The 15,950-nt window shown below is 42.2% G+C and overlaps 3 protein-coding genes across 3 annotated transcripts in view; 2 read left to right on the forward strand and 1 right to left on the reverse strand.

Moving 5' to 3' along the window:
- The window catches only part of NRAP (nebulin related anchoring protein), a 60,066-nt gene extending 55,592 nt beyond the window's left edge, over positions 1 to 4,474 (reverse strand). The window contains exons 1-3 of the mRNA XM_035134073.2: positions 4,173 to 4,474; positions 3,709 to 3,803; positions 1,186 to 1,273 (exon numbers count right to left, since the gene is read on the reverse strand). Of these exons, the coding sequence (XP_034989964.1) occupies positions 1,186 to 1,273; positions 3,709 to 3,803; positions 4,173 to 4,244 (255 nt within the window). The 5' untranslated portion in view covers positions 4,245 to 4,474. The remainder of the gene's footprint in view (positions 1 to 1,185; positions 1,274 to 3,708; positions 3,804 to 4,172) is intronic.
- Positions 1 to 15,950, forward strand: part of HABP2 (hyaluronan binding protein 2) — a 165,139-nt gene that overhangs the window by 87,761 nt on the left and 61,428 nt on the right. The window lies entirely within an intron of this gene.
- CASP7 (caspase 7) overlaps positions 7,680 to 15,950 on the forward strand; it is a 32,438-nt gene continuing 24,167 nt past the window's right edge. The window contains exons 1-2 of the mRNA XM_035132912.2: positions 7,680 to 8,026; positions 9,636 to 9,741. Coding sequence (XP_034988803.1) covers positions 9,659 to 9,741 — 83 coding nt within the window. The 5' untranslated portion in view covers positions 7,680 to 8,026; positions 9,636 to 9,658. The remainder of the gene's footprint in view (positions 8,027 to 9,635; positions 9,742 to 15,950) is intronic.

Raw genomic sequence — 15,950 nt, forward strand, 5'->3', positions numbered from 1 at the left:
ATTCGAGGTTTTTAAGCAGAGGTTGAATGGCCATCTGTCATGGATACTCTAGTTGAGATTCCTGCATTGCAGGGGGCTGGACTAGATGGCCCTACCAACTCTACAATCCTATGATTCTATGAATCAGGCTGCTGGTGTATTTTCCCCCCTCTGCCTTTACAATGTAAGTCCACAAGAGAACCCTGTGCATTCCAGTACAAGCCCATTCCTTGAACACTAACCTGGTGTTTAAATTGACACAGAATTCATACCATTGGGTCAAAGTCAAGCCTGAGAGCTGTCAGTGTTTCCTCTTGTGTGGGCTTCCACATGGGGTTTAGTTAACTGGGATTTGGCTAACACAGGTTCTATTGAAATATATTAAAAAATTGTCCAGTAGCACCTTAGAGACCAACTAAGTTTGTTCTTGGTGCAGTCATACCTCAGGTTGCAATCGCTGCGTGTTGCGCGTTTTCGCCGAACCTGGAAGTACCAGAACGGGTCACTTCCGGGTTTCGGCACTCGCGCATCCGCAGAACTGCTAAATTCTGCTTTGTGTGTGCGCAGAAGCGCCAAATCACATCACGCGTGTGCGCAGACCCGGCGCTGCGGGTTGCGAACGTGCCTCCCATACGGATCAGGTTCGCAACCCGAGGTTCCGCTGTATAAGCTTTCGTGTGCATGCACACTTCTTCAGATACACCTTCAGGTTCTATTTTCTGTTATAACCTTCAGAAGGAAATAGGATGATCCAAGGAGGGGACCCACATTGTAAACAACTTCATTGGCACTGAAATACCCTCCAATTCACTCTGAAAGGGCAGCATTTGATAGTTAGATTCATGTTTGATGGCCAGATATCTGATTGGCTAGGATCCTCATGCGATGAGTATAGGAACCATCACTCTCCCTTTAAAGGTAGCATTTGTGCTTAATAATGCACATAAGCAGTTCATGTGGCTACACAGCACTATGATGTGATCAGGTACAGTATGTGATTACTGACTGGCTGAGATCGCTTTAGAAGCAATGAAACTGGGAAAAGAGATGGCACCAAAGCAGCAGCAGAGGTGGGAAACTGCATACAGATATGAAAAAAGGAGGATGAAGGGTTTGGTCCTTCTATCATCACCCTCAAAAGAATATGGATGGTTATGCTGATATTACTGACACATATCAAACACATTAATTCCTAAGGTATCTTACCTCGCTTACTGCTTCAGTCTGTTTTTTCACATTTATATTTACTGGTGTCTCAAAAACACTTGTGAATGTGTTGTTTTTTGGATTATGTCTGTAAAAGAAAGCAGATACAATGTGGAAAGAAATAATCAATGTCCCTCAAAAAACCAAATACTTCTTATATCTTAAAACACAGAACTGATTACTAAAATACAACTAGCATCTCACATACAAAGTTTAATTTTGCAGTGTTATCTACATCTTGATTTAAAGCTTCATTCTATCAATGTTGCTTTTCTAATAACAAAAGGAAATTGTAGAATAAAAAAAACCAAAAAAACAGAAGCCACTTCTTCATTTCAGAACATTTGAGAAAAACTGAACATACTGACTTGCAAGTTGAAAACACAGTAAATTTATTATCTTTCAGCTCTAACAAGCACATGTATATTAAATTATCATCATATGTAACTAAGGTCAAAATGCAGTAACCAAATTTCAGGTTATGAATATTTGATCTTTCAAATAAGAAATATCAAGAGGGCATAAAATGCTCCACGATTAAGGAGAGTTTCTTTTTCTTTTTTTCTATTACACCACATGGTCCTTTTCATAATCAATGCTGCACTTTATAAAGATTTTGACTAAGGAACCTTGGGGTCAATTAGTCTTCAATAAAGTTGCTACATAAAATTAGCCCCCCCTTAAAAAAAACTATTTACAACTGTCTTATTGATCCCAGATGCCTGCCACCAGATAAACTGAGCATCATTGTGCCAACTCTGATTTCATAATATGATGGCTTTGTGAGTGCTCCATCACATACTGAAAGCTTTTTGCAATTCACAATGAGGTTTTATTGCATCCTGACAGGCAAGCCTCATAAACTATTTTTCATTACTACCTGGTGCCATGTAAGGTATACAGTGCATGTCAGGAAGCTGGGCAAAAATTGTATTTGTATCTCTCAAACAAGAGCAGAATGGAGACTGCTGATACCGGTATTACCTATATACAGCTATTGTATGTCCAATGCCACCTAATGACTAAACTATACAACAACACTATCCACCAAGCATCAAAATGCATTGAAGCCGATACAGTGGTACCTCGAGTCACAAATGCCTCAGGTTACAAACGCTTCAGGTTACAAACTCCGCTAACCTCGAAGAGTTACCTCGAGTTGAGAACTTTGCCCCAGGATGAGAACGGAAATCGTGTGCCGGTGGTGAGGCCCCATTAGCGAAAGCACACCTCTTGTTAAGAACAGTTTCAGGTTAAGAACGGACCCCCAGAACGAATTAAGTGCTAACTAGAGGCACCACTGTATACATCACTGCACATAGGCTACACATTTACAACATAAGGATTATTCCAAGTTTCTTACAGTGAGGTAATAACTGCAAATGACTACCAATGTTTAAATGTGCATTTAATCATCCCAGAGACACTGTTGCGTGTTGACTAGATCATAGTTGTTTTTTACTAAATCCCCCTCCGGCTATGGGACTCAAAACATGGCCTTAGACAAGTCATTTTCTCTTAGACAGCAATTTAATGTGATATAGGAAATCTATGGTTATTTTTTCTCCTTTGGATTTAAAAAATTGTGTAGCAGTCATTGGGAGGGGCTGATTAATTTTGGAACTGTGACACTATGTGGAGGTGTGTAAATGCTGTTGCCTGTATTATTTTCCTCATGAAAATTAGCCCAAGAAGCTGCTACTTACCATGGGGGGGGGCACACAAATACAGTTCAGGTACTGGAATATTTCCCCTCCACTGAGCACATAGCAACTTCAAGATGGGGGCAATTTTATTGGGTATATGACATGATGGCAAGGGCTGACATGGAGAAAGAGATATAGATATCTAGCAATGAGAGATACTCTTAACCATTAACTCAAGATAGGCCACATCACATCTAGTTGGGCTCTTAACCTAAGCTATCACTACATTGAGTTCCTTGGATTTAAAAATAATATAATAATCTGTACCAAAGTATGCTTTTACACCAGTTAAATTTACTCAACTCTGATCCATAAAAGTTTTTCTCACAATATATTAAAGTGCCATAATCCTGTTTACAGGACTTTTCTTTTTGTTGTTGTTGTTCACTATGTTATGACTGATCATAGCATTTTTGTGGCCGGATAGCGTATATTCTGAGGAACAATCTTGACGTGGGGTATATTGTGGGCACTGTATTCCATTTCCTTTCAGAGCTGGAAACTCAAGTTGTGTACAGAACTCTCTTGGGAAGCTGCCTTGCCCTGCTCTTCTTTCTGTAATAATGACACACTGCGAATAGATAATAATCTAAAGATGAAGCGACATATATATTTACATTATATGACTACACCTCAGGAGTTTCCTACAGTTTTTCAGAGTAAAAACACTGAGAATAAAGCAAACTAATCTATGGGGTGGACTGATAATCTAAAAATGACTTCCATAGTATCAGAATTCAATCCAGTCTGAACCTGTTGATAGATAATATACCGTAGACATAATGTTGCCTTGCTATATATCTGGAGAAAAACTTACGCTTGACAGTAAGGCTTTTTCTGGTGGCTAACAAAGTTATTCACGGTAAGCATCATCTTGCAGACCTCGCAGTGAAAGCAGGCTTTGTGCCATGTCTAGAAATAGCAAGGATAAAAATACAGTGAAAGTTGCTTGTGTTTCAGATTTTATTAGTCTGTTTTAAAATCGTATAACTGATTATTCTTGGCAGTCTAATAAACAACTCTTCTCACAGTCTGAAAAAGATCCATTTCCCGCATGTAACCTTTAAAAGATGTAAAATGTTTCGCCAAATTACACCCTTGGCAAAGTTCAGTTCTGACATCCAACTTATGCAACATGAATAAAGATTATGAAAGTGTAGAATATTTTCTACCAAGTTAAATTAAAGGAGATGCAGGTTGTCTATCTGAAAGCATATTAGTGGGTTATTTATGTAAGATATTTTTTCTCCATAATGGTGAAGAATAACAGCATCTACTGACCTGATCAATACAGTTAATCTTCTCTGCGGGATAAACCCCATAGCCACATCTGGCACAAGGTTGAATATTCATCCTGAAATTATCGAATAGAAAAGACTGTATCAAAATTTCAAAGGAAATTATAACTTTAAAATGCCTTGTTTCCTAGAAATCACACTCCAGTCTTGTCACACCAATCCACAGTCCAAAGCTTCTGCTTGCCTACTGCTTAGCTTCTGCTTCAAACTCAGCTGTTGTCTGGTTTTTAAAGCTGCCAGTTACTAAGAGGGGCTATTTTGGCATCTGTGTAAGAGTTCATGGAAGGGAAAGAGACGGGAGAATTCAGCAACACCTTTCTCTAAATAGTAGAGTGAACTCACAGTGAAGCATCATGGTCATATGAGCAAGAACATCTAATTGTTAATATTTAAGCTATGGGGTTTAACGTTGAGTTGCCAGAACCTCAGGATGGGCTTCTAAATATATGTCGCTTCATCTTTAGATTATTATCTATTCGCTGTGTGTCATTATTACAGAAAGAAGAACAGGGCAAGGCAGCTTCCCAAGAGAGTTCTGTACACAACTTGAGTTTCCAGCTCTGAAAGGAAATGGAATACAGTGCCCACAATATACCCCACATAAAGATTGTTCCTCAGAATATACGCTATCTGGCCACAAAAATGCTATGGTCAGTCAGCCTTAACTGACCTTGCCCAAATGAAAAAGCCTTGGTTAACAGCATATATTTCTCTAGATGAAGTATATACCATACTTTTATTCCATATGCACAGAATGCCATACGTTTTGAGTCAAAATCTGCGTTGTAGGCATTGGGGCAAATTTGTCCTGGAAGAGTTGGCAGGGATTCAGTCTCCCCGCATCCATCATTCTAGACCAGGGCTCCCCAAACTTTGTTCTGTGAATTTTCAGTCAGCTGGTCTGTAGTGTGTCTGTGGCTTTGTGGTTGAAGACAGAAGATGGCATATCCATTGTACTGTAATTTATACACAGATAGTGAATGCAGAGGGGGAGACGTGCAATTAATGGCAGAAGCAAGCAGGAGAATGGCAGTGGCGATTGGGCGGGTGATTGATGGCTGCAGCAAGGCCTGCTGGTGACTGGCTGTGGCAATTGGGCAGGCAATTGGTGGCTGTGGCGAGGTGGACAAACAATTGGCGGCTGTGGCAAGTGGGCGGGTGGGCTGTTGGTGGCAGCGAGCAGGCAGACAATTGGCGGCTGCAGTGAGGTGTGTGATCGGCAGTGGCTGTGGCAAGCAATCGGCAGTGGCGGGAAGGTGGGTGAGCAATTGGCGAAAGTGACCTGCCCCACCCCAAAAGCTAAACTATTTCTTAATTTTGGGTTTTAAAAAATGGGGGTGTCTTAGACACAGAAAAATATGGCAATATTTTAATAGTATTGTATTGCATTTTTTTCTTATAATGTACTTTATTGTATTACAATTGGAATTCTATGGAGGTGGCCTGGGGAGGGGGGTGGCACGAGAGTCCTGAGGGTCTGATAGGGATCCCTGGAAGGTCACATTCTCCCTGTTATATTTATTTTATTTTATAAACATACCTATAGGACTTGTATCTATAGGACTATAACTATATAAATATACCTATATTTATAGCCCTATATATTTATAGTGCTATACATATTTATAAAAACATATTTTATATTTATATTTTTAAAAAAGCAGGACTTTACAGCAAAACATAGGGACCTGTCTTACCAGAATCAGACTCTTCCAGTCCAATAGTGTCTGTACTGCCTGGCAGCGGCTCTCCTGGATTTCTGAGAAACCGCTGCTGAAATACATCAGGAATCGGCATTTGAGATTTTTCTTGGGCTGAAAATAAGGAGACACAATAGGAACTTAGGAATCTGCCTTAGACTGAGTCACACCATTAGTTCATCTAGCTCAGTATCGTCTACACTGACTGGCAGCTGCTCTTCAGGATTTCAGACAGGGAACATTCCAAGCCCTACCTAGATGCCCAGGATTGAACTTGGGACCTTCTGCATGCAAAGCAGATTCTGTACCACCTACCTGCAGCCCTTCCAAAGACTTGGAGATTGAGCAGAAGGATCTCTAAGGGATAGCTCAGTCGGCCTAGCTAGGAACCCCTACTGCATACATACACAATCTCCACTAAGTGGCTGCAGGAGATTCCAGCAGCTCCGGGCACTTACCCAGGGTTGTGTTTCCATTAGGAAGACCCAAAGCAGTGGAGACTAGTGCCTTCATTCATTGACACCTGGAAGTCTTCACTGGAGGTGGTGCAGAACATTATGCCCCTGGAGTGTCTCTCATTGCCTCTCTTCTTGCTTCAGCATAGGACCAAAGCAGCAGTCAGCCATGGCTCCGGGTGCCTCAGTGCATCGTCCTCCAGCTAGAGCCAAGATGGTTCTCCCTTTGTTCCCCTCCACCTTCCAGAACACCTTTTCTCCAAAAACCAGAGCCTCCTGTAAATTGACACTTTTTTTCCTTCTCTGGGCAAAGCCTGCCCCCTTCCGTGTTTTCCTACTCATGAAGGCTGAAATTCTACACCTTTCTCCAGTTTTCCCTTTTCTCCCGAGGAAGCCTATTCAGCATAAGGGAATTTCCCTTTAAAAAAGGGAGAACTTGACAGCTATGCGCCAGACCCAAGGACCCATCTTTTAATGTGATAATGACCAGCAATCAGCTTATCCCTAGCTGGCAATGTGAGATTACTGGGCTTGTGATCATAACTTTAATGCAACGGAGATTGGCATAGTTTTAACCAAACTGTGCTTAACTGGTGAATTGATGAGTTTGCCTGTACTGTATTCTAACCCTTTACTGAACCTAGACGTTATAGAGAGTCTGTCCGCACACCCAAACTTATAACAATACATCCAAAGCGCACAATTCCTTCCTCGAAGAATCGCAGTAATAACTGCACTCCTCGAGGAGGTACAGCTCCTTAGCACCCTTAACAAACTACAGTTCCCAGGACTCTTTGGGAGGCATCATGTGATTTCAATGTACTGTATGCCTTGTACCCAAGTGTCCTCAAAGCAGGAGATATATTATTATTATTTATTATTTATTTCATTTCTATACTGCTTTATATTTTTTAAGAAAAATCTCAAAGCAGTTTACAGCACACTGAAACATCAATAAAACAATCTGAAGGAAGTCAAATATAGAGTATACAATCAAAGCAACATAACAGAAAACTAAAACAAGATTTCAAAATAAAACATTACAAAGGTCAACTACAGAATACATATTTAACACAAAGTTAGCACACACACAAAAACATTTCAAAACAAAACAGCTCCAACATTCCCCAACCACGCAGCGTCCCAGCCAAGCCACGTGCTGGAAGAGAAGCCGGAGGGAATTCCCTTCCCAGGATTTTACTTCCCCCTTGCCTTCCCTCGGGGCCTGTCTCCTTGGGTGGAATCTATGGTGCCATCGGATAATTTTAGACTGCGGGCTAAAGTGCCGCCCTCCCTCCCTCCCTCCCTTATAGATGGCAAAGGCGCGTCGCTTCACTTATTTCGAAATGTGGTTGCGCGTGGGGAGTATCTGCCCGGACGACACCCAATGAAACGGACTCGTCCTCTGCCCCGCGGGGTTGGCGTGTACTGCGCCTAGAAGGCTGATGATGAGTTCAAAGTGACTACAGGCCATGAATCAACACCTGCAGCGCCTTATTAGTTTCCAAAGGGCTGCCGGGGACGGGGAAACTCCGCTTTGGGACCTTTGCCCGGGCGGGGGCGCTGCAAGGTTCCTGCGCCGCCCAGGCGGGACCTTTCGCTTTCACTTTCGCGGCTCCACGTAGCAGAGCGCCGGCGGAGAGAGACGCGCCGCTTGCCCCTTCCTCACCAAGCGCGCCCAGGCAAGTTTTCCCCGGGGTGGGATGGAGGGAACGCTCGGCCCCCATTGCTTGCCTGCCTCTTTACGCGCAGCTGCGCCCTTTCCGACGCTTCACGCTTCGCTTTGGCCCTGCCTGCCCCGTCGAGCCTCCAATTCCTGGCGTCTTGCGCCGGGCTCCGTCCCGTTTACTTTTCCTTTGAAGTTCTCCGCTTCTGCGCCTCGCTCATTTCAACCCTTTATCGATAACCTATTGCGCCCGCCCACTTAGTTTCCAATATCTGTTCCCCTACCCCCACTTCCTGTACTCGCGACTGTCCCTTGTTTTCTGGAGGTGAAAGCAGCACCCCTAAATCCTGGCTACGCCTATGGCATTCCTGCCTGTAGAAACAACAACAACAACCCTGACCTGGTGAATTTCTGCTTGTTGAGGAAGCTGCAAATTGCTACAGAGGCCTGTTGACCTGTCAGTGTCTGAAAAATACCTATATAGTGCCACCAAACTCTCCTTTCTACCCTTTTCAATTTTAATATTTTTGCAGCTCCTTCGGTATCCTGTATGCAAGGTCACACACTTTAATTCTACTCATAATCCCTTGTCACTTACATAAATTTAAAATAAATAAAAAAGTAAAGAACGTTAAGCAGATTCATAATGCAGACTCATTACCACAAGATTGCATGATGCAGATTTTTTTCACTATTCTGTGAAATGTAGCCGGATACTGGGGTTTCTCACTGCCCAGTTTGCATCCTACAATTTGCCTAGTATAAATAATGACCACCTTATGGAGCCTAGAGAGTGATTCCGTTTTGTTAGAGGGACCTACAGTATAAAATTTCTGTACAGTCTACCCTCTCGTCAGGAATAAAGAAGTTACCTTTGTGATAATTCAGGGATAATTTTCATTCATGGCAAGAGGGGGACAGTGGTCAGGTCTTGCTTGCAGCTTTCCAATAGGCAACTGGTTGGCCACTGAATAGTATGCAGAACTAGATGGGCCATTGGCCTGATCCAGCAGGCTTTCCTTATGTTTCTTCTTAGGGGTTCTTGAAAGGTAAAGGAAGGGGCTCACAACTTTAGGCTATTTACACCTCACCCCTCCAGAAGTGTGGGGCTGAACCTTTTCATATCTAACAACCACCCTTTCATCTGGAAACAAGAGGTGCCTACCAGGTAAAAAGCGGCTGTGCGTTTCTGCATTCCCAAGCTGGTGTGGGGAGAAGCCAAGGAAAAGCAATGAGTTTCAGATGTAACCCAGGGGCTCCAAAGCAAGTGTGAATGTGCAGCCTTAGAGGTTCTGAGCACAGTCAGTCTATCTCTCTTATACACATATCTATGCACATGTGGGATTTTCCTTGCCAACTGCACACCTCTATGTGTAGATGAGTATACCACGAAGGGAGGTGCTAGGTACTCAGGATGTCTGTGGATATTTAGTTTTGAAGAGCATCTCTCTTAAGTTGAACTTCAAAAGCAAAATTCAAACTCTAAAATTCTAAAATTTCCTAAATTTTGAAAGTAATTTTTTAATCGGCTGAGAACACAACTTTTCTGTAATTCTGAAATGGGCAAGAAAAGGGGCTTTAAAAAGTGTTTTAATAGCATTCTTGTCATTTGTTTCTCTAAATAGTCGCAGATCCTTTGCCAACAAAGATGCAGAACGATGATGAAAGAGACAGTGGTGATGTTCCAGATGCAAAGCCAGATAGAAGACAACGATCTTCACTCTTTTCAAAGTAAGGCACATGTTTGTTAGCTGGTCCAAAAGAATTTTATCTTGACATTATTCTGGATCCACTGATAGAATTCTAATGGGAAAATAGCACTGGTTGTGCAACAGGTTTCTGCCAGTGCAGCTGTTGTTTGGTTCCTTTGCTGTGCAGCCTTCAAACTCAGCCGTCCAATAGCACAAAAGGAAGAGAGCATTGCATGCAGACCTATAAATGCACTACATACTAGAAATAAACCTTACACCTGTTCCACATGGGGGGAATCTTATAATTTAAACTATTACTTTTCCTTTTAAACTGAATTCTGAATATTAAATTCCAAAAATAGCTGTTAATTATATTTTGTATTTATAACCATTGTCAGTCCCAAGTAGATGTTTACCTTCAGTTAAATTATTCACAGTATTGATTCACGAGTTAAATATAAGCTTGTTTGTTAAGGGTGTAGAAGCAACACAAGCGGATTGGGTGGGGCACTGTACCTGACTTCCACTGGTCATGATTGCTAAGATTTGGCCAACTGGACGTGATTGGATTCTATTTTTTAAAGGGCAAATATGGGGAACCTGTAGTGCAGCCTATTTTAATTGGTATGTGTGTATGTTTAATTTCTGTTGTCAAGTGGCAGCAAGTTTGTGTATTTTGTGTGTGTCTGCCTTTAGGGATTCTCAAAATCATGGTGCTACTTTTTTTTTTTTTACCTAGAAGAGGTCAAATTAAATGCTAGTATGTGGATTACTCAACTCCAGTGCATTGTTGTTGTTTAGTCGTTTAGTCGTGTCCGACTCTTCGTGACCCCATGGACCATAGCACGCCAGGCACTCCAGTGCATAGAAAAGTATAATGATTGTTAACAAGGTAGAACAATTTAGGTTTCAAAAGAAGGTGAACCCATAGCTGTCAAGTTTTTCCTTTTCTTGTGAGGAAGCCTATTCAGCATAATGGAATTTCCCTTAAAAAATGGAGAACTTGACAGCTATGGGTGAACCTAGTAGTGTGTTCTCTCTCATTCACTTTCTATTGATTATGCTGCGTCTGTAAGAGGCAGGTGAGTTGGTACCTGTTTGAAACATGGTTAGAGAGCTAGAGAGGCAGATTATGATGCATTTTCCTGGCTCTGGCTCCTCCCATGTGGGAATATCTCAAGAAAGGAACCAGTGAAATAAAGTTGACTGCCACACTTGTATCCAGTCCAAACTGTGAGGCTGGGCCTTGCCTTAAATACTTAATACGCCAGTGCCTTCCATACTCCTCCCCACCCACCCCCATGGACCGCTTGTACATTGCTCAGGGTCTTAGCAGACCACATATTTTTCTGCCTATTGTAGTAATTGTAATGCACTATTCTAGATACTATTTATGTTCAGTTGTATTTTCGTTTCTGCCTTCATTTCTTACAGATTGTATTTTATTGTGGTACAATTTGAATTACATTAAATTCAAATTGTAATTAAATGAAAAAACAATACAAGAAATAAAAGAAGCAATAAAAATACAATTAAAATCTTATGAATACTTGATGCGATGGATGTGCTGTCTCTGGTCTTCGAGTACAAAACCACAGACAACACTGCAGACACCTGAGCAAAGCTCCCAGATCACAATTTGGGAATCCTCATCATAATTTGCTCCCCCTTCTCTCTCTCTCTCTCTCTCTCTCTCACACACACACACACACACACATCCATTTTTATTTGGACAACAGACTTCCATGTTTCTTTTTATAGTGCAGGAATGGGGAGCGTGTGGCCCTCCAGATGTTGCTGAACTACAGTTCACATCTGGGCCAGTCTAGGCCTGATGGGTGGTTGTATCCAACATCTGGGCGGTCTTGGGCTCTCTGTCTTTGGTTTAGTTTTAAGGCAAAATTGCCGTATTTTGAGAAAAGTCATCTACTGATTGGATTGGATTTTTAAACAAACCTGTATATCTTCTTCCCACTAGATGGCAGATGAATATAACTTTTTGCTTGTTAGAAGTCCTAAGATCTTTGAGATCTGTTTTTACTTGTCGCAGCTTAAAAGTTAATGCTTATTGTATTACATTACTGTAAATGTCACTGAAAGTACAATGACAAAACGGGTGAGGAAGATTTGGCAGCGGGAGGGGGGATCTTTTGACATTAATTCCTTCTGTTGGATTCCATTATCTTTCCTTCATTTAGATTAAATCAGACTAATGGTTCTGCTACACAATTCTTTGGGCCAATCAACATAGTGCTCTCAGAATAATTCAATGAGGGTTTATAAAATGTGAAGTGAGGCACATTTAGCATGCCACAAGCAGTCCACTTCTAGAGCATTTGTTACCTGATGATGTGTATGGAGCCAAATTTGGTACACAGTGAAACCATTCTGCAACTGCATTGCCACAAGATTAATTGCAGCGGGAGTGAGGCAACTCATATTTCATCACAAGAATAGGTGAATAATCTACTAGTATGCACACTCCAAGTAAGGAATTGTCTTTTAGATTACATCCAATATTGCGATTTGTGCTGGTGATTCGTTGACATTCCGAGAACAGCATTTCTAAGCACATTTCAACTACCGGTAACTTAAAGGCATCAGGACTTTGACCTCAATGTTAGTTGGATCCAGAGCATGTACACCCAATTAGGGATCTTACATATGCACTTTTTTCCTACCATGCCTACACCATGCACATGCCATGTACATACACCTGTGTGACAAGTTGTCTTTTCCACTGTTTTTCATCTGGGGCGGGGAGGAAAAAGAGTCAGAATTCTTACAAACTGGGTACAGTGGTACCTCGGGTTGCAGACGCGATCCGTTCCAGGTGCCGTTTGCACCCCAAAAAGTCAGTGACCTGAGCGGCGCTTTCGCACATGCGCGGAAGTGCGATAGAGCACTTCTGCGCATGTGCGAAGCGTGCAGAACACTTCTGCGCACGTGCGCACGGCAAAACCCGGAAGTAAACACTCCCGGGTCTGCTGCATTTGTATCATGAAAAAACGCAACCCGCAGCAGATGCAACATGAGGTATGACTGTATGTAAGTGTGCATGCAAGTTTATTTCATTGTTTGCATCCCACCTTTCCTCTAAGGAGCTCAAAGGTGGTCACATGGCTCTCCCCTTCCCCATTTTTATCCTCACAACAACCCTGTGAGGTAGGTTAGACAGAGCTAATGACTGGCCCAATTCATCCAGTGAGTTGCGTGGCTGAATAGGTTTGAAACCTGGTGTCCCAGGTAAGGATTCACCTCTACACCACCTTGTTCGTTACCCAGGTGAGGAACAACCACTTTTTGAATGAACCACAGAACCAAGGAAACCCTTTCCAAGTGCAGCATCCAGATTTAGGGACCCAGCATTTATTATAGCTTTGCCATACCGTAGGACAGAGATCACTCAACTCAAGTGTGCCTGTTGAGAAGGTCTGCCCAGAAACACTTCAGAACCAAAGCTCATCTAGTAGTTCAAACACAGCAAACAAAGAGTCATAAAACATCTTCACATACATCAGGAAAGGTTACAGGTCATGAGAAGTAAAGCACGCATGGCTCCGTACTGGTATCTTCACCTCTGCATCACCTTGGCGTGGCCCCAATGTTCCCTGGCCATTTGACCATTTTAGGTCTCGGATGTCCAGCGTTACCCTGGCAACCTAGCCTTCAGTGAGGGAATAGCATCATAAAATCCTCTTCCTGGGTCTCATATAGTTTCAAGGAGAGCAGATTGATACTCTGGTGCTAAAACATCCTGCCATTTGTACAACTTTCACCCAGAAAGCAAGCCTAATACATTCTAAAAGGTTAAATGAAACATTATTAAAATAATAAAAATAAAATATACACCTGGGGTCTCTAATTCTTACATCAGCGGTCATAATCGGACACTAACCATTTGACCACACTGGTTCTCACTAACTGGGCAAATGAGCATGTACATAACATCCATGTTGAACTTTTATGAAGTGCTTCTGATGTGGGTGCGCACAGCATGCACAAGAATCCTAGTTTGGTGAGTGCCTGAATGCATTTCTTTTGAGCAATTTAGATACAACGCATTGATATTCGGCATATTTCTGAACTTGCCATATTCTGATCCGCACTAATAGTTTGGGGGTTGCTCTTGAATTGTTACCCAAAACTGTCGTCATCCAAGTTCTACTTTTTTGGGTCATTTCTCTTTTCAAAAGCTTGATCCGCTGCGTGACTTCAGTATTTTGCTGAAGAAAAGGAGCCTGGAAGACCTTGTTCCAGAGGCCTTGCATTCTTCTTTAATGGAGCTTGCACATAGCTTAATAGCTACTTACGTTGACAACTTCTGAGATGTAACGGAAGGGGGAGGGTTTCGTGCCAGCCTATTTCTGCTACCTGTCTTGTCTTCCACCACCCCCTCTCTTGGTTGTTAATTTCCACCAACTTTTGATGGCTGACAGGTTCCTGTCATCTCTTAGAGAAGCAAAACGTGCATAGCAAAACTTATTGGGGGGAAATTAATTAAGTTTGCAATCATTTGTCCTCTCCTGATCTAGGCATCTTCTGCACTCTATGCTGCTGTGTCCTTTAAAAGCTGACTTCTGTGAAATTAACCTTCATTGCCAAAGAGAAGAACATTGCTTTGTTGTTACACAGGGGAACAACTCATAGCCTGTATGTAGCCAGGCACAGGTTACTGATCTCCTTGCTGCTAAATTCATGCTATACTCCCCACGATCTATCAAGGACGTGGGGAGGTACACTGTGAGATTACTGTACCTCCTCAATGCCCAGCTGAACTATGCTAAGAAGCTCAGATTATCACTTAGGCACCATAACCTTTTAGGAATCGCTAATGTAAACATTTGGCTGGTTTTTCTACCTATTTGAGTGGGTTGTGGCTGTTTTATTTTGTTCCTTTTATTTTCTGTATCGGTTTGCATTCATTATTGTCTATTATTATAACTCAGTTGTACTTTTTGTTTTTAACCACCAGTATTCTGTTAGCTGCTGTGAACATACATACATTTGTATTGAAGTTGCAGGACATAATTATATAAATAAATTCAATCCTTATTTTAGCCATGGTTATATACATTTATGGTCCCCGCTCCAGAGGCCAATTGACTAGTAGTCCATTCTTTATCAACCAGGTGCTCTCCAGATTTTTGGGACTACAGTTCCCATCAGCTCCAGCCAGCAGAGCTGTGGGAATTGCAGTCCAAAACACCTGGAGGGCATCAGATTGACAAAGGCAGGAGTGGACCATCCATTCCAGACCTACCATTAAAGTCTCTTTATTTATTAAATTTGTATACTGCCTTTCATTCCAAGGATTACAGGATGGTTTACAATAGAACACAAAAGTACATACCATAGTAACAAACGAAAACAATAATTTCATGCACACATAGATGATTTGATTAGCCAAAGGCCTGTCAGAAGAGGAATGTTTTTGCCTGGTGACTAAATATATTGTTACACCCCCAATCTCCAAGCAGTATGAGATCCCAGGGGCCTAGGTGCTTACCCAAGGTTCATGCCTCCTATTGGAAATGAAGCACAGTGGAGACTCTGTTATCTTTATGGTATATGGTTTACAACCCGAGCCTACGATGGAGAGGTTCCCAGCATTACTCTCCAAGAGGGTCTCTCACTCCTCCCATAGGGGCAGCAGCCTTGGATCCAAAACAGAAATCAGCCATGTTCTCTTTCTCCTTTTACGGTCTGTCACAGTTTTTTTCGCTAGCGTATCACTGCCAACTGCAATCCTAAAAAACTAGCACTTTTTGTCTTACTGGCTAAAACCAGGGCCCAGGGTGGGGCTAACTTGGCCCTCCAGCTGTTTGGGGACTACAATTCCCATCATCCCTGACCACTGGTCCTGTTAGCTAGGGATGATGGGAGTTGTAGTCCCAAAACAGCTGGAGGGCCAAGTTTGGCTATGCCTGTGTTAGCCTGTCTGGGACCGAATCTCCCAATGGCCCATCTGACTCAGCCATTATCACATGATTACCTCACGAGGAAACTGCCCTGTGTTATTTCCAACCTTTGCCAGATCCAACAATTTAGGGGTTGGATTAAATTCTAACTCTTTATTGAATTCAGAACAATGTGTAAGGAGGCTGCTGGCCCATTCTTGTGTTGCAGCCCTCCAGACACGCGAAGAAGAGCCTCAGATTGCAGGGTCTGGGTTTTCTTTCGATTGTGTGTTCAGATATGTGTAATTGTCCAGCTTGGAATTTCATTTCTTTTAGGGAAAGGGAAATA

Source organism: Zootoca vivipara, chromosome 5 (assembly GCF_963506605.1).
Source record: "Zootoca vivipara chromosome 5, rZooViv1.1, whole genome shotgun sequence".
NCBI lineage: Eukaryota > Metazoa > Chordata > Lepidosauria > Squamata > Lacertidae > Zootoca > Zootoca vivipara.